The following is a 23,570-nucleotide window of genomic DNA, read 5'->3' as shown; positions in this document are numbered from 1 at the left end:
AACAAACCTCTTTTTAGAAATCACAAAAAATAATTAGAAATAAAAAAATCTAGAAATCACAAAAAACTTGAAATTGTTCCACAGGTACTTGTATAGAAGCATTCAGGTTGCTCATCGAGAAAACAAAGATTTCACTTACCCTTGGACCGATCCATGACCAGACCCACGAGTTGGGTTCCCTACCTACTTTTGGGCGGGGTGAGTTACCCAACCCAAAATTGTGCCCATTTTAGAAAGCCAAGGGTAAGGTGATTCTTTATTACAAAAACAGGAGGCCCAAATGAACTTCTAAATTGTATCATCTCCATAACAGACTTCTGCGAAAGTTCATCCACAATATGGGGTGCCCTAAATACACCTATACAACTAGATCCAACATCTTGCAGTGAGATTCAAGTAAACAAAGTGTGTATCCCTGTAAAGCATTGTGGATCATAATTACAACAGGTTTTTCTCATTTAAGGAGTAGTTGAAACCAATTGACATTTTGAGTGGGCTCCATGGTACATTTCAAAAGCACAATAAAAAAAAGCCTCAGAGTATCGAACATTTTAGGGAGCAGCTATCCCTAAAAATGAGGGAGACCCAAGAATCGAACGAATAAAAATCCCTCTTACACATCAAAACAAAGCAAACCTGAACAATGTAGCTCATAATTTCTAGGATCTCATTTGTCCAATTATTTTATGAAATTAAATCACAATATTTTATCAAAAATTTCACTGAGGATTACTTCGAGAGGATCATACGCCATCCAAAGATGTTAGCTGTGTCTTCAACACAAGGGACATTCTTTTTCCTGAAACAGGCGGACGCCATTTCATACAAATGCATATTATCTCGAATCTCCAAGAAACCAAGACACTCAAAGAGGGGAAAACCTGCCTGACTTTTTCTCTGAAGGAAAGGAAAACCAGCTTTGAGGAAATATGATGCTGTTGGTTTCGACACGAACTTGTTTCAGACAGCAATCCATGCACCTTAACGCTCAGCTTGGTACTCCGGGTTCTCTTTTAGGATTACAAAGCCTTCAAGAACAGAAGAAAGTGGAATATACCTGCACAATATAACCACCAAAAGCTTACTGTTAAAAGCATTTTCTAGGAAGCTGAAGTTACCCACCACCAACTGTTAGATTTCATCTAAATATTGAATATTAAGTCTGCATACTCCCCTAAAAGAATCATATTAAGTCTGCAGAACCTGTAATCTGCAACACCAAGCGTAGGACAATAGGAAACATGAATTGCAGACATTTTTTAAAGCTTAGCCATAACTCAAAAGACGGTAACCTCATATTAGACTGACTCAAATAGGATTACTTGAATCATCAACTGGATGATTAACATAATAAACATGCAGCTAGATGTGATATATGGGGCCACCAATTGAAATGTACAAAAAAGGATTAATAACACAATATATTTCAGAATTATTACTTCTCTGTTGCCAATTCTGCCCTATCACCAGCAGCTAGCAGAACGGGAGTTGAATGTGTCTGGAATCCAGTAATTGTCTTTGGGCGGCCAGCCTGACCCACTACATCGACAGCCTGCCCAACCCGTACAGGCACCGGAAGAGGCTTCAGATTTTCATCAACTGTCAACAACATCCGTGGCTGCAATGAAGAGATAAACAGAGCACAAACCTTGGAGCTCAGTTACCAAGCAGCATCGCAACAGTTTAACTAAAGCATAATTAGAACAAGAAAGGAGTCCCGACCTGCATGGCCAAAACAAGATAATAGAGAACATAATGGTACTTCCCCAAAATGATAGATTTCATGTCAAGGCAGGCATGGAGAAGAATAACTATTCCAGCAATTGCAGAGCTGTGCAAGGAACCAATGTTAAAGTGAGAAAGGACCTATATATATATCACAAAGTAATAGCTCTAAAATATGACATCAAGGAATACTTTCTATAAGTTCAAAATTTTGATTCCTTCTTTGAAAAATATCCCCATTCTTCAAAGTTGAAAAAAGATAAAGGATTCAATCCTCCAAAGATTAAGGGAAAAAATGGAAAAAGAAACTAATTAAGCATATTTTAGTGTAAGGGTTTTTCTAACTACCAAAACATAAAGCTACTTATCAAGACGGATGCAGTATATTGAAAGATATTTTTAACCTTAGTAATTAAAACCATACCTAGGCCTCCGCTTAGGCTGCCTAGGAACAAGTTTACCACCTAGGAGCGCCTAGGCAACTAGGTGAGTACCTAGGTGGGGGTGAGGCACAAGGTTAGTATTTTATATGCTTTTTTATAATGTTTAAAACATTATAATCATGTTTTGGTTGTGTACTTTGAAATAGAAGTATTTCACTTTTTACATGATTTATTTTTATTTTTATTTGAAATAATTATATTTTCTTTTGAGTCTCTAGGCAATGCAACTACACAAATATTTGTTTCGAAGGATTGAATGTTAGAAATGCAATTATTTTTTAAGTGTTTAGCTTCGTTTATGAATTATGTGTTTTTCTAGTTTCAATTGTTTGGCTTCAAAAAATTGTGTTAAATATGTATTTTCCCTTATTTTTAAGAATTTATTGTAATTTTTAGTTTTTGATTTTTCCCTCTTTTTTGGTTTCCAACTAGGCTGATTAGTCCTGCCTAGGCACTGACTAGTGCCTTTTAACTATCTAATGTTTAACTCTAGCATTTTAGAAATATCACCTAAAATAGTTCAGGAAATTGAATTTGTTAGGTGTACTGCCATTGTAGAATAAGAATTCAGTAAAATGCAATACAAAATGCTTACTGTGAGAGTAAAAATCGATCAGAGTGGTAGGGGGAAAGCGTCAATAAACCCTTTCCCAGGTGTACAAGACCCTGAGCAATGCGCACCTACATATTGTAAAAAATATGCAATATCTTAAAAAATCTTTACAATAAGAATACTGCAAGAAAGCATAGAAAGGCAGTAACATAAGCAGCTTACACAGAAAAGGAGGCTGGCCTCTTTGTAGTAATAACTCGAAAGATTACGGAGCATTCCCGCAATGCGAGCATTGTTAGTTCCTGCACCTATTAAACCTAAAGATATGATAGCAGCCTGCAATAATGATAAAATGATAAAGATGTAACAAAGTTATAAACAGTTGAGAAACTTGGACCAATTACTAAAGGCATAAAATCAAGTTATTCTGCAAAATCATGAACAAACAGCCCATGAAATGGATGCTAACATTACATGCAGCACCTGAGAAAAAACAAATCCAAGTAAAATGACCCAAAAAAGAATGAGAATGAAGAATATGAATGTTAACTTAATGGGAGTCTCCAATGTCAGCAATATTTTAAGAATATCAAACATGATATTTTCAAAATATCATCATATTTAAAATACTATTATTTGATATTTCAAAGAAAAACTCTTATTTTTCTATGATTTAAATATATGGCTTTTCTTATTGTTTTCTTACATTCTAAAAACATCTTTTAACCATATATATATATATATATATATTGTAAAATCATAGTTTTTTTAAAGAAAAAAATCATATTGTCATTTGTTACTTACATTTATCAATTTTAAGTTTACCAAAGTTTTCCTGGGAAAACCCACTTTTTTAAAAAAAAATCCCAAAGAAAACCCTCGCCTAGAAATAGTTGAGACCAATATTACTTTTTGGTAATTGTGGTCGAACCAATAACTGATTCTGTAACCTATCTTACACGGAAATTAGTATAGTTACATACTAAGCCATCAGTATGGCTGGTTCAACATTCCTGAAAGAGAGGGATATTGTAACGAAAGAGAAAAAATACAAGCAGATGCCTCATTACAAGAACATAATGACCATTTATGGGTCAATAAAAGAGCACACACAAATATGCCACTTACGGGCTGAATCACAAGTAAAAAATAAAGAATATTATTGAGACAGTGGGTGCTTGAGAAAGCATAAACCAGCAAAGGGGAAGCACCCCTATATATACACAAGAGGAGCTCAAGAGAGCCGTTGGGAGCATCACAACAACTATAAATATAGCCATTGGGAGCTCCCAACTATATTTGGGCAAATACAATAAATAATGCCCATTACAAAAGATAATTTACAAAACAGAAAAAATAAAGAAAAGGAAAAAATGTACAAAGACACATGTGCCCCTAGTGAGTGAAGCCTATTACATATCAGTGAAAAGGACTAAAATACCCCTAATGGGTATTACCTATTACAACAGTATGTATATACATATTTATATGTATATATATGATCATACATACATATATGTTACAACTTAACAGATACAAGCCTGCCTGCACGCATGCACCCTGATTCATTGGAACTACAATCAGGTGTCAGAACTAGAGGATTTAAAAGAAAAAACAGAGTAATCTAAAGCAATGTCAGTTTGCTTGCATTTGATAACAGCATGCTGAATTATTCATACAAGAACAAAAGGAACCCACAATTGCTTAGTTTGCAAACAACTTTCAATTAGCCCACGTAAATCCAGAAATCGGTAACATAATAATCAACCATGACACAAGCCTCTGAAACTCTTTTTCACTTCTTTAAATCTGGAAGTTGCAGGGAATGTATGACTAGCAGATGTCAGATGGTAACCTTTTCCCCAGTACCACATGACTGAGGAACCGGCATTGCTAATGATGTGTTAAACACACATATAGGCTCAACCCTGATAAGTGAGCTTGATTTCCAGAAGTGGCTTGCAAAGCTTAGATGACTTACCATAGCTACTTCTGAATCTGTATCATGGCTGAGTCTGCTCAGTGTGTCCATAACATTAACCTAGCATCATCCAGCAAGAGAGTCATATTTAACAATTGTATTTGACAGGCATTAGAAACAATGAGATTTTCACAGGAATCACCTTAGGATTGGACATGCAGAGCAAACCAAGAGCCAAAGGCACTGCCCGTCGAATGTTATGTTCACCGTATTGTAACAGATGTTCCAATGAGCGAATAGCCATATCAAGTCCCAATTCCTCCGCCATGGCAACGAGAGCAATTCCAAGCACAGCAGGCCCCTGGTGGGCCTCACCCTTCTCAAGATGCTCCGCGCACAGTCCAAGAAGACTTTGCACCTGCATGAGGCAATAGTTATCTCTGCTGGAATAAGCAATTGTATAATTTACTGCAAAGAAGATCTAGCAAGAAGGAAGACCTTTAACACATTTCCGGTCCCAGCAAAAGCACAAGACAAGAGCGTCACTTGACAATATCTGGATATTTTTTCATTAAGAGTCTTTGCAACTTCCAGAGTAGCGTCGACTTTATCCTGTTCCAGTAGCAAATTTGCCAATGATCTCGGTAGAATGTCCAGATTATTAAAGAAACACAGTTGCCAATTAGTTTCAACTGAAAGGATACAAGGAGAAAAAGGATGCATAATTCAAATAGAAAGGTATGCAATACACTTAAATCTGATTGGTTGCTACACTACGTCTTGCCAGGAAAAGAAAAAGAAAAAGGCAGACAACTTGAAACTAAAAAGTGTTGAACGCAAAGCTTCAAACCACATGGTCATGCGCAGATCATTCAAAATTATTTGAATTAATTAGGTCAAATGTCCAGCATTTGTATACCATAGTTATCTTTTAGGGTTACTTTTATACCTGCTTCCTTAGGTAAAGAAGACCCAATCCTAGAGTCAAAAACCGAGCCAAGGGCTCACCAAGTTCAGACTCACGATCCATCAATGCAAGAATAATGGACTGCGCAACTTCGTCATTGCAGGAACCCACATAGATCAACCCAAGTGAAATTGCAGTAAATGCAATAACATCAAGTGGTACTTTGGAATCAATCAAAATTGGTGATAAAAGCTGAAGAACCTGCAGGTGTAAAGAAAACATCCTTAAGGTAAAAGAAATGCAAAACCGTGTGAAATATTTGACCAACACATTATGTTAGGAAGTTAGGAACCAAAAACAGGACATGGAGCACAATGCTTGTAACAGTATCATCACTTCACCTCTTCTCTTTGGGATCCTGCATAGGCAAGCCCAAGAGCCAGAATTGATCCAATACGGATGCTTGAGTCTTCTTTGGTTACATATTCTGCTAACAGTGAATATGCCTGCATAGAAAGTATCATCAAGGCAACCTTCAAAACCTCATTTATTAGTGCCAATAGAAGTCACGCATATCAAACTCACAGGGTCATATTCATTTTGAACACCACAGCTGACAATTCCAACTGCTAATAGAGCTCCCGCAATCACATGGTTGTCATTGCTGTGGAGATATTTATCGATTTGAACAAGACCAGCATCAAGATCCCACAAGAATATCAATCCCTAAAACAAATTCCAGTGTCAGTGTTCCAAGATGCTATCAACACCAGACACGAAAATGGAAAATTCATACCGAACTTGCTGCAGCACTGGCTTTTCCATGTTCCTTGTTTTTGAAAATCCAACTTCCTGAAGACCCACCACTTGAAGAATCAGATGGTACAGTTATCAACTTATCCTGCAGTGAGGAAAATTAATGAAGTTTGGTCAAACATAATCAATGAATAAGAATGATTCCAAAAGAGAGCTGCAATTGTACCTGACCAAATCCTGCATTCACGAATGCATTAACAAATGTAGCTGCTAAATTTTGCCTAGCAGAATCAACACTGGCTCCTGCACTAGCTCGGCCATCAATCAAGTGGGCCTGTAAAAGCATGTGTAACAAAGGGTTAGAATTAACAGTGAATCTAGCTGGAAATTCGATATGGAAAACAGAAAATAGGATGTTATTTCACCATATGCATACTGATTGACTTTAAATTGATTCAAATAGTATGTAAGATAGTTAAGCACAAAGCGATATAGATAGTCCATTCCAAGGTAGCCAGACTAGGAAGCGGAAGCGGGAAACGATACGGGAAGCAGAAGCGAAAAGCAATGCATTTTAAAATATATAGGAAGCGGGAAGCGAAAAAAAAAATATAAGAATTGAATGAGAATCAAAATAAAACACAAATAAAAACTAAAATAAAAGTGACCAATATTAAATTTCATGATTTTTTAGTGTAAGAATTAAATTTTTAAACAAAATCTAAAAATGATGACTACCAAGTACCAATTTAGCGAAAGCACATGGAAGTGAATGAGAAAAGTCAGAGAAAACACATAAAAAGCATAAAAAGTTGAGTAACAAAACAAATAATAAGAATAAATGAAGCGTGTGGAAAGCATAGGAGAAGCGTGGGGGAATCGAGGTTCTCATCAAGTTTCGGAAGTGAGGAGTATCGCGCTTCCGAAGCGAGCCTCCCACCTATCTAAGAAGCTTCCGGTAACTCTGGTCCATTCAACCTTTTACATTCATACCAGATGCCTGGCATGCCAACATCTTAACATCCTTCGTACATCAACTGTAACAGCCTCTTCTCGAAGGGTAGGTTTCAGCTATATTTTTTGTTCTTAAACATGCTTTTATGGTTCGCTTTGTTGTCTAAAACTACAAACATCTTTTTGCATTGGTCATCTTAGTCCATTCATATCAGACGCCTGGCAGCCCAACATCTTAACAATTATAGACACCTTAGTCCTTCATACATCAAGTGTAACAGCATCCTGAAGGGTAGCTTTCAGCTATCCTTTTTTGGTCTTAAACATGCTTTTTTATAGATAGCTTTATTGTCTAAAACTACAAGCATCTTTTTGCATTGGTCATCTCTTAATGGTCATATTTGAATCATCAAAAGATATAAATATTTGACAAATATTAGCATTACGTCAACTTTTAGTCTAGTACATTTTGTTACTATTTTAACACACTTCTCTTTGCAGTTAAAAACTCAGGCATGCTTTACCCTCTCTTTGTGTGTGTGTGTGTGTGGATAGTCATCTTCCATATCTGGGTTTTCAAGGCCTTTACATTTCCAGTACACATCTCCAAGATTAACATATAACAATCTAGGTACTTTTGCTGCTAGTATCTGGTTTCCAACAGAACAGGCGCTACCTGAACTGGACTTGTAGGCATATACAAATTATGAAAACCAAGACATTAAAAAGGAAAACATGACTCAGGAGATTATTTGAATATTGGTAATACACAACAAGAAGATATCACACATCTAATACCAATTGTCAGGTGTACCTGCTGGCCAGAAAGAAGGGTACAAAATCTGAACACTTGTAGAAGTATTTTTCCTAAGATGTTGTCAAGAAAGGCAGAGAGATAGAGAGTCTTCACAAGTAGTGCTACTAAAGCAAAAACCTTGTAATCACGTCAATGGCCAACTGGAGATCACCAGGCATGAATCTCATGGAACTGCATGTCCAATTGAATCACAACTAGTCCTCGCCATGTTTATCACAGGAGAGCACATCTCGTGAAACCACAAGCCTAATCGTAACATGCATCAGAGTGTGCGATGAATATATTCTGATCTTTAGCATTGAAAATAACCTGTATAACCTACATCTGAAACCAGGAAGAGGGAAAATCGGACAATAGGACAGTTATAGGAACAAAGCAACTAAGAAGAACTGCTCCTAGACTTCAAATTGAAAGAGTTAACCAGACATTAATCACTTGAGGACTTGGCAAGATCTCAACCAAATAAAATGAGGCAAAGTTGATGCACAACCCCAAAAAGAAAGGTATATAAAAAAGAACGATAATAATAATAAAGAGAAAGTGACTCCACTCAATGCAAAAACAGATGCTCAGGAAGAATCAAGCAGACACTAAATACCAAAAATCATAGATGGACCACTGCGAATGAAGAACTTGAGAGGAAAAGAACGTAATGGGAGGTAAATTTGAGGGAAGAAGAGATACAGGCATGAAGAATAACAACTTAGGAAGAAAAACAAAAAGAAAAGTGAATAGGAGAGGGAGAATAAAGGGCCATCAGAATACAAGGCACATGCTTCATGCTTTTTATGTGTAAATTACTAAATTATAATGTTTCATATGGCTCCATAATAAATAGAAATAACATGCAAGGATATGTCAAATTCACTCACAAGAAGGTTAAGTGTATTGCAAAGTCATGAGACATGGAATAGCACACAGGTTGCTAGGTTTTGGATCACTAGATATGTATAATGTTTCATATGGCTCCATAATAAATAGAAATAACATGCAAGGATATGTCAAATTCACTCACAAGAAGGTTAAGTGTATTGCAAAGTCATGAGACATGGAATAGCACACAGGTTGCTAGGTTTTGGATCACTAGATATGTAGATACACATGCTAGGCACATGCTGTTCAGTGCTGCTTCTCGATATATGAACTGTAATGTCCCATATAGTTCCATAACAAGTAAATATAATGCTCTCACTCACAATTAAAAGCATGCCAAAGGGTCACAGGATATCAGATACAGTATGCAGATTGCTAGTCCATGGATCATTACGTACCTAGAGAGAGAGAGAGAGAGGTGTTGTAAACTTCCATGAGTAAGGACGTTGGTTAAACAGACTCCAATTCAGATGGTGAAAGCTTATACCAAATCCAATTTTTTACATGCAACTGGATTTGGATATCCATCAAATTCAGATCATGAACTCGTTAGCAAACAATCAAAACTATATCTGCATCCGACTGCAATTGGATATGGTTTTGGCTTAACAAAACCCAACTAAATGGAATCAGATTCAGTTGGATATCAGATAAAATCTGATACATCGACATGCCTATTCATGAGCACTAACAAATTGACCACAAATTTATAACCCTACTATATTTAGATAGGACAAAATGACACGATGGATTCTTATTCTTGGATTAAACTGCCACCACCACGGAAATTTTAGCAATTCTATGGAATGAGTTTCTGTACTTTGTGGATAACAATGACTTTTGATGTATTTGCCTTATTAAATTATTGCCATGGTGATAGTCAATCTTTGAACCATTATTCATTCTAAACTTGTCAGACATCATAATTTTGTGATGAACTGCACTTGTTAACTTCCACAAAATGCCGTCAAAGTTAACAGGATATATATCAATATAAAAACATGCTAGTGCATGTGATTCATGGCTGATATAGGCTTTCTTATACAGAGAACTAATGTGCCAGAGACCCACAACTATAAAGAGGGTTTCCTTTATGGATCGTGACCCAATATGAAGAAACTGGTAACCAACGCACTAAAGCAAAATAATGTCTATCTGCATACTCTTGGGATACTGTTGCTTGATGCATTGAATAATATTTTGGGATGGTGAAACATGGCATAGAATCATAAATTAAAGCCCTACACAATATTGAATGATACACAGGACAACAGGAATTGGGAAAAACACCTTTCAGAAAACTAATGCTTGAAACAAATGATTATTGATATAGCGAATACTTTAATACGCTTCTCTTGAATGAAAATAACGTGTTGTCTATTGAACCTTACTCCTATCATGTTACTGGCATCATCTTCCTATCTTTCCTTTTTTATGAATTGCTTTGACGTAATAAATTCATTAAAATTGTAGTCAAAATGGCAATATACCTTGTAGATGTCCTCCGGAGATTTGGGCTCCATCACCTCAATATCTCGAGCGAGGGCAAGATATCCTTCACTTAATTTGGTGTTATTAATAATTTCCTGTAATAACCCCCGCTGGTCTTCATGTCCAGACAACATTTCATCATCGAGCTCCAGTGTCACACCCTGAAATATATAATTAAATAATTTATAGTAACCATCTTACTGGAAAAAGGAACAAAACCAGTAGAAAGAAAAGAGTAAAGGGTTACCATAACAGATGGCAGTGAGATAGGTTTTCTAAATGAAGGATAAAAAGGAAACTGGTCCAGTAATTAATGTGCAACCCAAGTAGTTACTAGTTACAGTAACAAATGGAAACAAGACAGGTATACTAGGTGAAGGGCAAAAAGGAAAATACATTGTGCTTGAACTGTAACATATGGGAAGGTCTCAGATCCCAGGTGCAGTTTTTCCGTGCAATGAAGGAAAAACAAAATATGGGTGGAAGCATGAAAGCTACCAAAAACCATATAATCCTTGAGAAAATATTTTAGGAATGATGGATGTTCACTATTTTCGTGTAGTCACCAGAATGAACCAGTAGTACTCGAGTAATTTAGAAATAAAATTGGCTTCTAATGAAACCTGCAATAGGACTATCTCCTTTGCTTAAAAAGGAAAAAAGAAAAGGAAAAGATCATGAGTGCAGTTGGCTGTAGAAAACTGTATCCTCTAAGCATGTTAGCCTTTTATGTTCCATAACTAGGGTGTAAAAGTACATTTATAAGTGCTAATAAGTACAAATGCGTTGGAATTTATTCACCAGATAATGACTAATAGAAGCATTGAACAATGCAATACTAGGCAAAAGGATCATTCAATAACTCCAGAGAACTGATGCAAAGGAAGGTCAGACCCAAGGATTTAAACGCATTGCAAATGTTATTTTTCAACACTATTAGAAAACATCTTTGTGGGATGGTCCTCCATATGATATAGTATAATTTATTGTTCATAGCATGTTAGTCTTAAGGAAAGCAAATAAGAGGAATGATAACTCCCATGTCTAGGCAAGTCACTTAGGTATTCATAAATTTAACCAACCAATGGCAATTCCATCAGTACATTATGAACATGTAAAACCTCCCCCTACAATACATAATTATCCAATTTTTTAGAACATTTTCATTACAGGTCAGGATGATCTGAAGAAAAGGTATTAATTGTTTACATGTCTAACGTGACATGCCCCTGTTGCACATCAAATATTAAGCATTCTTGATGGATCATGATTTCATAAAAGTGGGTTCTGAGAGGGAAAAAGTCAATTTTTTATATTTATACGGAGAAACCACCCCCAGGGTCAGAGACCTAGCCGTGCTGGATTTGCCTGCCGTGCTTACGGTCGCTGTCCTGGCAGCATAAAACTCTGTGGGCTTGCCCTTTGCCCCAGGGAGTCGCCACATTTCAAAAAATTCAATTTAATAATTGAAATGAAACATAGTAATTTAGGCTGACAATAGACCTTTCTCATTATTTCAGAAAGGATGCAATACTAACAGGAGGTTAAGAACATATTCAGCATGCAAAATATAAAACACCAGCCTACCTGGCGAGCTAAAATATAACAAAGTTGTTGCTTCTGTAGAAGATCCTCACAAGCAGTAACTGTTTGCTTCACATACTGGTCACAAAAAACTCCAGTAAAGGCTCAAATCATATTCCATTGAATACTAATAGCATACAGGCTTGAAGCACACCTGAGAATTATCCATGCAAAGCGCAACACGGAGTGCACTGGTATATTCCTCAAACTTCATATAAATAGAATATGCTACATCAAGCACTACAGTATCATCTGGTCCTGGCAAGTAACTGTAACAAAGTGGGTAACCACGTAAACTGAATATGAAATGTGTCTTCATCATTACATACATCAATAAAATATTCAAAAAAGTTACTAAAGCAGAATTTTAATGTCTTGAAAAAAAAATTAGCAACACCAAAACGAACAAAAAATACATGATTATGTAGTAGGTATGCCATTTACACAACACAAGACTGCATATCCAAAACATATACTGATATGAAAATATGCTAGGCAGAACTTGTCATATAGGCACCAGTAGTCACTTACACTAACAGATATGAGACATAAGGCCAACTGCTCATTCAAATTTTATCTGATGCAACATAAGGAGAAGAAGAAAACAATCACCTGCTGATAAATGGAGCACGTCGGCATTCGGTAATAAGCTGATCAGGTATAGTTTGCAACAATCAACACTAAAATCATGGCAAAAAGTACTCAGTGTTTAGGTCTGTGCACCTGTGTTATATTATTTACATTGTTGCCCGCACTAAGCTCTTCAATCTAATACCAGATGAAATTGGGGACTAAATATGCAATTACGCAAGGGTGTATTCTGTAGGAAGATTTTAGTGCAGCACGTTTGATACGTGGGACAAACATTGTGGCGGGGTGTGTTTTAAAGGGGGCTACGAAGGACGCATGGTATGCAACTCATGGGTCCTGGACCAATGCCACCTGGCACGTCCAAGCCGAACTTGTCCAGTGAATCAAATACCCCCCAAAAGAACACATACGCCCAGAAAGAAACATGTCCTTTTATGTTATGATAAGCAGTTTCCACATTCCATAGTTATTTGAAAACACTTAGTTCCGCTCACCTTTCACATTAGTATCACATGAAGCACTAACACTTTGGTATAATAGCACAAAAAGACGGGTGTAGTTAAGTATTTCCTAAAAGACTGCTGTGCAGCACTGGAAGCAAAGTCGCATAAACCCATCTAACATACTGACATGCTAAACTTGTGAGCGCATTTATTGGCAAAACTAGATTTAATACTCCTAAGATAGCACCTTCCTGGACCTTTTGTTGTCAAGCAAACGAGCTTGATCGATTAAGAAAGATGTTAGGACGATACATGGATAATTGAACAGGACCTGAGAATTTCAAAAAGTGCCCTTGATGGGAAAGTACACATATATAATACATATGAATGCAAAGTGGCTAACCTACCTTATTAGGACAATAAAATAAAAGAAAATAACTGAAAGTCCCACCATATGCACACAAGGAAAAGGACAATAATAATAGATATGTGATTTCAACCTGGAGATACAACATGGAGAACTACATACCTAGCAAAGCTAGTAAGATACAAGCACGTTCGTTTATAGTTTGTAGAATCAATATGTTCAACCAACAAATCTAAGTCTTCAACCTGAAGACATGAATGTGAACATCAGTAACATCATAAAACCACATTGAATAGGAAGATGAATAGGAAACATGTGATGTAGGATACCTCCATTAAAAGATCAACAGCCTCTGGTTCTGCATTGTGCTGCAATGTGTTTAAAAAAAGGAAAATACACATAAATTAATTAAAATTTCTAAATCTCAAGTACTGGTAATAACTACATGTAACTAATGTACTTTACCTAATAAAATTATATCTTTACAGGGAGGAAAAGAAACAAAGTTACATACAAAATCATGAAGCCACAAAAGCAAATAGCAAACCCCTTTAGCAATAAACAGCATAACCGGAAAGAGAATAATACCTTTACATGAAAAGCCACTACTTGTTGAACCAGATCCATGAGATCATCTATTGGAGCTTCATCTATCTGCTTAAGAAGGAAACCAGTGATAGATGAACCCCTTAATAATCACCATTTTGCATAGTCTTACCAAAGCATGATAACTTAGCTGAACAATGGGATATCAAGATTTACATCACTGACATGACCAGTAAATGTTACACCAATGCTTGTAGACATATTCCCTCACAAGGCAAGACTCCTTGATTAAATTAAAGCTTTAAAAAAAACAAAAATATACAAGAGTAAACTTCCACCAGTTAAGAGAACTTGTACTAAACTCAACATGTTCTCCAAGATTTCTGTCCTAACACAAACTTCACTTAACATGTGTATCTCATGTCGACACGACAAGGCACACCATGACACTGATGGAGACAACCAAACCTGTGCCAGACAGAGTCAATACCATGTCCTTAACTTTATTAGTTTTTTGCAATCTTATTGTTTATTCTATATTTAATTGTGTGTTCTTTTCTATTAAAATTTGTTATTTGAGTATATTTTCAACTTAGATTTACTATAACTTATGTAGTTAAAATCCCACCCAACACACCTAGGCCACCTAGGTGCAAGTCTACCGCCTAGGAGCAACTAGGTGCAAGTCTACCGCCTAGGAGCAACTAGGTGCCTAGGCAAGTACCTAGGTTGGGGAGGGGCATGAAGGTTGTAATTTTACATTTATTTTTATACTATTTAAAACATTATAATCATGCTTTTTTAGAATTTTGAAATATTTAAGTTTTCTAAGCTTTCAGTATTTTTTTCTTATTTTTATGTTTTTATATGCTTGTTTTAAATAATTTTATTCTTTTGTGTGCCCCTAAGTGATGCAGCTAAACAAATATTTGTTTAAATGAAATTGAATGTTAAATATGTATTTTATATTATCTTTAAGAATTTATTGCAATTGTAATTTTTTCTCTTTTTTTGGTCCCAACTCCCAACTAAGCCGACTAGTCCTGCCTAGGACTTTTAGGGGGCTGACACCTAGGCACCCACTAGCACTTTTGAGTTTTGACTACTTAGCTATTAACCTTATATAATCATAATGACTTAAGACTTGTTGGACAAGAGTTTGCACTTAAGATGATATTCATGTTTTTATTCTTTAGATTAAGAATATTGAACATGCATAAGTGCATCACACACACATGCACACACACACAAGCATACACATCTGCACCAGCAGCCGCACACACAAGCACATGCACACACGCAAGAACACACGAACACACATACACATGCACAGACACAAACACACAAGCATGCACATCTGCATCTGCACACATACATGAAAGCACACATACACACGCACACATGCAATGAAATCAAGCACATACACAAGAACAGACAAACACATACACATGCACAGACGCCCATGTGCATGAGAATGCATCCACATCCACACCCACACCCACACACACTATCAACCTCCTACAACATAGATTGCATCAAGACTCCAAGAAACACTAGGATCGCAAACTCGCCTATGTCTAATTGTCTCCAGCTGAATTTGCTGACCGGAAACAGGTTGTAACAGCCAAAACTGATTTTCCAGTAGAATAGGGAAATTTTCTGGCATGGATACCTTGCAGGAGGACACAGAAATGTAATGAAGGGAAAAAAAAGGTTATAACATTTTGTTTGGCATAGGTCTCTCTCTCTCTCTCTCTCTCTCTCTCTCTCTCTCTCTCTCTCTCTCTCTCTCTCTCTCACACACACACACACACACACACATATATATATATATATATTAAAGTGGCTGGCATACTTGATTGAAGATGGTCTCATATCAAAAGTACTCTCATTTACATTGTAGGATTCAATACGGTTGTGTTCCTCTCAAAGTTGCTAGTCGAGGAAGTGAGAGCGAGAAGCAATTCGGGAAGCAAAAGCGGGAAGCGAGACACTTCTAAAATTTTAGAAAACGAGAAGCGCAGAACGACTTAGAAGTGAAATCGTCTCGAAAGTGAGAAGAGAAGCGACCTAGGAATCGAACCAGAAGCGAATCAAGATTCAAAGGAGAAACGAAGAGGGAAGCGACCTAGGATTCGAGTGGTAAGTGAATAGGAATCGAAAAAGAAGCAAATATATAATTATAGTTTTTATAATTTACCAAAATATAAAATTTATATTATCATTGACAAAATAAAATAGCATTAAAGTTGATCTATTAATATCAAAACTAAATCATATATGCAAGTGCAACCATTTAACAAATGCATCCTATTGCAAGCATTTAATAAATAATATACAACAACAACAACAACAACAACTACGCCTTCATCCCAAAACAATTGGGGTCAGCGATATGAACCAAAAAAGAAATTCATCTTGGGTCTTCCACATGAATCCTTTTCCTCCAATCATTTCTATCCAATGCCATGTCCTCGGTGAGGTTCAAAGCATTCATATCCTTTCCTATTATCTCCATCCACGTCTTCCTAGGCCTACCCCGACCTCTTTTAACTAATATATTTTCCCATTTCTCCAACCTTCTAACTGGAGCATCATTAGGCCTTCACCGAATATGTCCAAACCACCGTAAATGATTCTCTCGCATCTTATTTTCAATGGGTGCAACACCTACCTTCTTACGTATCTCCTCGTTCCGAATCTTATCTTTTATTGTATTTCCACACATCCATCTAAGCATCCGCATCTCAGCTACACTCATTTTTTGAATATGATGTCTCTTGGCAGCCCAACATTCCGTACCATATAGTAAAGCGGGTCTAATAGTCGTCCTATAAAACTTTCCCTTCAACCGCAATGGCATTCTACGATCGCACAACACTCCAGTTGCACTTTTTCATTTCATCCACCCAACCTTTATCCTATGATTTACATCTCCATCAATTTCTCCATACGTTTGAATGATGGATCCCAAATATTTGAAATAATCATTCACCGGTATTTCTTGCTCACCAAGCTTCACTACACTCCCATCACTACTTCGTTGCTTACTAAACCGACATTCCATATATTCAGTCTTACTCTTACTCAACTTAAAACCTCTAGCTTCCAATGTCTGTCTCCATAATTCTAACTTAGCATTAACCCCAGCTCTAGACTCATCAATCAAAACAATATCATCAGCAAACAACATACACCATGGTACATTTTTTTGAATTGATCTCGTAAGCTCATCCATCACTATCGCAAATAGGAAAGGGCTTAAAGCAGAAAAATTCATGTTTCAAAATCCTGTAAAACATATAGCAATGAGTCGAACACATTTTACAGCCTATACAATTTGCACAAATAAATCCTGCAGACTTTTACAAATTGCACAAATAAATGTTTCTAAGAATGGATAACAACAAAACTCATGCTTCAAAAAAAATTCAGCGGCAACAAAATTCATGCTTTAGAAAAAATTCAGTGGCAACAAAATCTATGGTTGCCGGAGCCGGAGATTGTCGGAGTCGCCAAAGCAATGCCGAAGTTGCTGGAGAAAGAGAGAGAGACCGCTCACAAACTCTAAAACTCGGAAAAAACTGCCCCCTTTCCTTCACTTTGCCTTTTAACAAAAACTTTCACAAAGGACAATTTTTCCCTTTCAAAAGCATTAACTTCTATTTTTTGGTAAAAACCAATTCCGTAAGGGGAAAAATTGTTTGGGCCCTAAAATATAAGAAAACACGATTCTGAGTAGGGAATCAATTTCTATCAAAAGAGAAGCTTGCTTCCCAATTTGGGGAAGTGTGCTTCCCATTACCGGTGAAGATCGCTTCCCAATTTGGGGAAGTGTGCATCCCATTATTGAGAAGATCGCTTCCCATTTAAAAATGGTGCTTACCCTAACGTTTTGGTTTGTGCTTCCAAAATGCGTTTTGGGGAAGCGCACCTCCCCATGTCTATGGGCACTTCCGGTAACCCTGGTTCCTCTAGTAGGGTGAAATGCACAAGAGAATCCCTCATTTAGAATGGCTAATGTGATTTGGACTCATCTCCCATGAATTGCATCAAACAATTAAAAATGCAGCACCTTGCATATTTTTCACAAGCTTAGTGGAATGATTCATCAACAAATTGTCATGGCATGCATTAAAAACATAAACCATTCTCCTTTGTACATGAGAAGAGCACCACCCTGATACCTCACATATATCAAAAAATTAAGCGATCAAACAAACTTTGAAAAGTTTTCATCCAGCATATGGTCTGAATACTGAAAAAACATTCATCTATTGAAAAGACATTTATAAGAGGCAATCATACCTGACGCTTTGCAAACTCCTGTGAAATTTCTCCAGCTAAGTTCCTGATAGGATCACCAACATTCAGAAAATATCTAAGCATGTTGTAGAATTCCCTATCAATAACCAAAACTTAAAAAGTTTCTACTAACATATGAACAAGCTTTAAAAAAACAAGAGTAGCTACACATAGAAGTTCAACCTGCAGATACTAAGATAATATATAAAGTTGCACGATTTGGTTTAAGCATGGTTCAAAAGATATAACTCCAAACTATGATTACTATCACTTATCAGATGATCAGAATCAGTAGCCTCATCATTGCATGTTGAGAACACATACCTCACATATTCATGCCCCCATGAACCAATATCACCCTCTGATCCCAACAGCTTATATTTTAAGCTCTCCTGAAAAAGCACAAAGGAATCAATGGAACCAATACATAGAGAAAACAATTCGAAAAGGGAAATAAAAAGGACAATAATTCAGAAGGAAACAGTAGCCAGTAAGCTCAAAAGTTCATGCAGGTGTAATATTTGAAAATCACATCACATTATTAGGGTCCTATAGGTGTACATATGATGCATATGGGTGTCAACTCTGTCTTTCTTCTAATGAAATGAATGAAAGAGAGGATATATACATGCAAAAATAGAAAATAACAATATCACAATAAAGAGATTCATCATGATAAATCCATAAAAAGGTTCCACATGATATATATTACTGTCCACAATTCGATCTAATAATAGAAAATTACAAAATTCAGCAATGACTGTACATACCCGTTGTCCTTCAGCAGACATGGTCAAGGCCAAAACAGAAAGTATGTCTGCAAGATATTTCTGCAAGCAAAGATAAGAAAGTGAATATTTCATTTATTCTACCACAACGCAAGGATCAAATAAGGGAATGTCCACCTTGAGATCTGTATCTGCCATTGTCTCATAGTAGGCTTTTAGTGTCTCGTAATGAGGACGGAGGAATTTTAAAGGCTTAGGAACTGATGTCATAGAACTTGTAGATGTACGGATTTCTCGTCTGCAAGCAACAAAAATAATGGGCAACTGAGTGAGAAGGCCAAAAACTGTCCATTTGAGCAACAGGTAAGGCACACTGAGTAATACACGCATATCCTCAGCAAAACAGCATGGAAAGAAAGAAAGAAAACCAAATCATCAAATGCACAACCCACCAAAGAAGGCACCACACAAGCAAATTCAAATATTCTATTAACCATACGAGAAAGAATCGTCAACAAATTCCCATTTCTCAATGAACAGCAACCAATATCACGAAAAAATCACGCTTTACCGGAAAAACAACCAAAACAAGCAACACCAAGGTCTAAATATTAAAAAAAAAAAACACATCTCCAATCTCAAAACCAAACATCAGACGCTCAAAAACCAGAAACAAGACGCAGAAAATCCACAGAATCACTCCCGAGAAAGCATCCCCATACCTCATACCCTCTAGGGCAAGATTCTGGACGCCGGGGTCTGTGTCCTGAACCCTCTCCACATAGAGCTCGAGCTGCTGCTTCAGCGCCAAATCCTCATCCGACTACCGATGGAAAACGGAAAATCCAACAACAACCAACAATCAATCGAGTCGCAAGTGATCAAATCGTAGACAAAGTCAAAACAAATAAGAGGAAACCTAGCAATAGAATTAGGGTTTCTTCTTTTATGTTACCAAATCCTCCTCCTTCTCGTCCTTCTTCTTCTTGGGGTCCTTGGACGGGACCCTGACGGATGCCTGATCAGAGTTCGCGTTCTGTTTCGGATCGACCGCCATTGAACTCCTTGGAGAGAGAGAGAGAGAGAGAGAGAGAGAGATAACTAAGCACCGGAGAGGAAAAGCGAAAAACTTGCAGAGAACGAAAGGGAGTTGGGGGGAGAGCATTAATAAGGGTAGTAAGCAGGTCGGATTCGGGTCCGATATAGGCAAATACCGAATTTTACATGACAGGATTTGGAGTCAGATTTAGATAGAGATGGAAAAGGTTGTTTATCCAATTTGGATTCAGTGTTGCAGTTAGCTGCTCCAGAAACAGTTTGCTTGACCGGCACTCCGTTTAGGATAGGGATGGCAGTGGACAAGGGTCGGGGCGGGTCTAACCCCTGCTCTATCTCAAAATCCTACCCTCCATTTCTCTAAGGGTTTTGATTTTAACCTCCATACCCGTTTCATGTCCTCCCTCCCCAGTTCAAACGGGGCGAGGCAGGGCGGGGTACCATTTCCCCTCGGTCCACTCTCATCTCTAAAAAAGAATGGGGACGGGACGGGACGGGACGGGGCGGGGGCGGGACAGGAGAAAGCGTAAGTTCATTCCTGCCTCGATTCCCGTACGGGTTTTGATTTTAACCTCCATACCCCATCTCCACCCCTGTTTCATGTCCTTCATCCCAGGTTCAAATGGGGCGAGGCGGAGTGGGTCCCCATTTCACCTCGGTCTACTGTCATCCCTACTTTAGGATGTCAATTGGATATAGATTTGGATGTAAAACTTCAAATTTAATCTGATCCGTTTAGTTAATGGGATCATCATGAAGCACTCAAAGGGGTTGTAAACGGATCTGGTTGGCTTGTAGGCAATACTGAATTTAACATGATCGGACTTCCAAATCAGATTTAGTTTGGTTTGCTGGGCCACGCCTACATGTGATCCTAAATAAAGTCAGATTTGTGTCATTTCCATATTTTTTTTTTTTGATATTTACACCAAGAAACCATCCCTAGGATCAGAGACTTAGCCGTGCTCAATTTGCCAAATATATTTATTGTTGCTGTTGAAACTTACCCGTTGCCCTCAGAAAGTCATCATGCTTAGGCTTATGCAAGAGATGACGCTCATGAGATTTGAACCTAGATCACTTGCCTAGCTCAACCTGGGTTTCATTCCACCATGCCAAACCCCTTTGAGGTTGCAACATTGCAGGCGTTCACAAGTAGCCCCTCTTAGATTTGCAAAGCCGTCTTGAGCTGCTATAGCAACCAAACCTCAGTAGATAGTGTCCCTAAAGGGGCGTTTGCATGATCACTCACTCTCTTCCGCCCTTTCCTTTCCGCGAAAATGGAATTGGGCCACCCCCGACGGGAACCCTTTTCGCTGAAAGTGGAGGGTTCTCGTGGATTTTGGGCTCCTTTCCCACGAGGAAAATGAGTGCCCAGTTTTTTTGGTCAAGGTGGGGCTCATGAAAATGCATGCCTGTGGAAGCATTTTTGCGGAAAAGCCCCAGTTTCCGTGACATGCAAACACCCCCTAAATGTGGCCAAAACTTTATTTTGGTGCCAAAACGAGTTTGTTGCCTATCTAATTTTTGCATATTTGGTTCTCACAAGACTAAATTAGGGCAAATTCTGATTGGTTAGTAAAGGTGCTCCTAGATCCATATTCAAATAGCTTCTCTGGTTTTGATCTCATTTATTGAGCTCAGGATTTTTGAGATTGGATTTTAAATAGCCTTGCATTTGTTTCAGAAAAAAAAAAAAAAACAACCTTGGATTTTCAGCTTCCAAACGTCACTAAACTCTTGCAACGTAAGAATATGGAGGGAAATTTCAAAAAATCAATAGGCATGCACATTACAAACAAAGAACACTTACTGGAATCGACCCAAATGACAAGCACTCAGGGTTTGGAGCTGAACTAATAGAACCCCAAACCCGACCCACATAATTTAGATGGTATTTATAACATATTTTTTTTACATAAAAACATAGGAAAGCACTCAAGTTAGTGCGTCGGGTCGAATATTTGGCAAAATTCATTGCCCAAACCTGACTCACATGCTATTTCAGTAAGGTTCAGAGGTACCTCTCAAATACCTGAAAATTCACTTCATTGTCTGCCAATGAATTTTACCAAGATATGGCATGTATCTACTCGCAGCACTAACAGCATGTGGAATATCATGATGTGTGCATACTGTTGCATACAGAATGCTGTCAACTGTATTAGAATATGGCATATGAGACGTATATTCAATTTCCTCATCTGTGCCAGGTGAAGAAAGAGCAAAGAGCTTGAAATGAGCAGCAGTAAGAGTAGCTACAGATTTGGCATCTGCCATGCTAAAACGTTCAAGAACTTTCTTAATATATTTCTTTTGGAACAAATACAACTTACCTGCCTTTTGGTCTCTCTGAATCTCTATGCCAAGAATCTTCTTAGCTTAACCCCAAATTTTTATTTCAAACTTATTAGCCAATTGTGTCTTTAACTTGTTGATGTCAACCATATCCTTTATTGTAATCAACATATCATAGACATTAAGTAGCAAATAGATAAAAAAGCCATGAGAAAGCTTTTTGTAGACATAATTATCATACATACTTCTGCAATAGCCAAAACTCAATGTAGAAGAATCATATACCACTGCCTGTAAGATTGGTTTAAGCCAGACAAACATGGTCTTCTTTACCTTAATCAAAAAATGTTTTTAAATTTATTCTTTCAACTCACCATGTAAGAAACCATTCTAGACAAAAATGAGATTTTGATTTTCAAAGTTAGCTTCAATGCCCAACAAAAAATGCAGTGAGCCTAGATCTTTCAAAATAAACTCCCTCTCCTAGCTTTTTGATAACTTTGAAATAATTTTTGGAGAACTTTTTGTGATTATAATGTCATCTACATAAATCAGGATAAAATTCTCATAGTAACTATTCTTAAGAATGAATAATGAAGTATTAGTTCGTACCCCGAAAAAAACCAAGACTTATAAGAAAAGAACTTAATCGAGAAAACCAGGCTCATGAGGTTTGCTTTAACCTATATTGGGCATTTTTTGGATCTTGAAAACTAGGTGGTTGATCCATATATATCATCTATGAGATTTCTATATAAGAATGCATTCTAAACATCAAGTTTCAGTATAACCCATTTTTTACTAATAGCAATAAATAACACAAGTTGGCAACCAACCAGGCTTTGTATTGCTCTAAGGTTGCATCATGCTTTCTTTTTATCTTGAATATCCACTTACATCCTACAACTACAACATGTTTGGCTTCATGCAGAGGAACCAATATCCATGTTTTGTTTTTATGGAGAGCATCAATTTCACTCTACATGGCATTCTTCCACTTGGGATCCAGTGTGGCTGAAAGGTAACAATCTTTTTGACCTGTACCAAGGTAAAAATAAGAGCTTCAAAAATTGGGTATTTTAAGGTAGAAAATATCTTGGGTTTAAGAGTTTCATCTTGGAATCGAGTGACTATCAAATAGATTCTAGTTGGAGGAGGAAGACTAGGTTGTTGCATAATGGATTCATTATTTGGGCTTTGTTGGATGGTCTT

The 23,570-nt window shown here is 37.2% G+C and overlaps 1 protein-coding gene across 3 annotated transcripts; it reads right to left on the bottom strand.

Annotated features, from left to right (window-relative positions):
• Nucleotides 1–428: 428 nt before the first annotated feature.
• LOC149834042 (26S proteasome non-ATPase regulatory subunit 2 homolog A-like) lies at nt 429–20,139 on the bottom strand. Of its 3 annotated transcripts, none has more exons than XR_016432740.1 (26): nt 19,960–20,139; nt 19,727–19,827; nt 19,182–19,302; nt 19,047–19,106; nt 18,601–18,668; nt 18,280–18,322; nt 14,014–14,079; nt 13,755–13,793; nt 13,588–13,670; nt 12,179–12,293; nt 12,028–12,102; nt 10,440–10,601; nt 6,532–6,639; nt 6,346–6,450; nt 6,135–6,275; nt 5,951–6,055; nt 5,592–5,810; nt 5,141–5,254; nt 4,845–5,060; nt 4,703–4,762; nt 2,944–3,057; nt 2,764–2,849; nt 1,723–1,831; nt 1,440–1,618; nt 886–1,057; nt 429–799 (listed from the first exon to the last, which is right to left on the bottom strand). XR_016432740.1 is itself a non-coding variant. In XM_090011188.1 (25 exons), the coding sequence occupies exons 1-25, from the start codon at nt 20,059–20,061 to the stop codon at nt 982–984; spliced, it is 2,667 nt and encodes an 888-aa protein (XP_089867314.1). In that variant the 5' UTR covers nt 20,062–20,139; the 3' UTR covers nt 885–981. The 3 variants fall into 3 exon arrangements, 1 of the variants encoding a protein (XP_089867314.1); XR_016432741.1 differs by having other exon boundaries at nt 2,944–3,029; XM_090011188.1 differs by lacking the exon at nt 429–799 and having other exon boundaries at nt 885–1,057.
• Nucleotides 20,140–23,570: the final 3,431 nt, after the last annotated feature.

The sequence above is a fragment of the Nuphar pumila genome, chromosome 6 (assembly GCF_984573655.1).
Source record: "Nuphar pumila chromosome 6, dmNupPumi1.hap1.1, whole genome shotgun sequence".
In the NCBI taxonomy this organism is placed as follows: domain Eukaryota; kingdom Viridiplantae; phylum Streptophyta; class Magnoliopsida; order Nymphaeales; family Nymphaeaceae; genus Nuphar; species Nuphar pumila.
The sequence above is the reverse complement of the archived record's forward strand: the minus strand, read 5'-3'. Positions and strand labels throughout refer to the sequence as shown.

Coding starts and splice junctions, on each gene's coding strand:
- LOC149834042 (XM_090011188.1), bottom strand. CDS start 20,061: ATGGCGGTCGATCCGAAACAGAACGCGAACTCTGATCAGGCATCCGTC. Junction 18,669..19,046: donor TGTCTGCTGAAGGACAACGG/GTATGTACAGTC, acceptor GTGCTTTTTCAG/GAGAGCTTAAAATATAAGCT. Junction 5,811..5,950: donor CAGGATCCCAAAGAGAAGAG/GTGAAGTGATGA, acceptor TTACACCTGCAG/GTTCTTCAGCTTTTATCACC.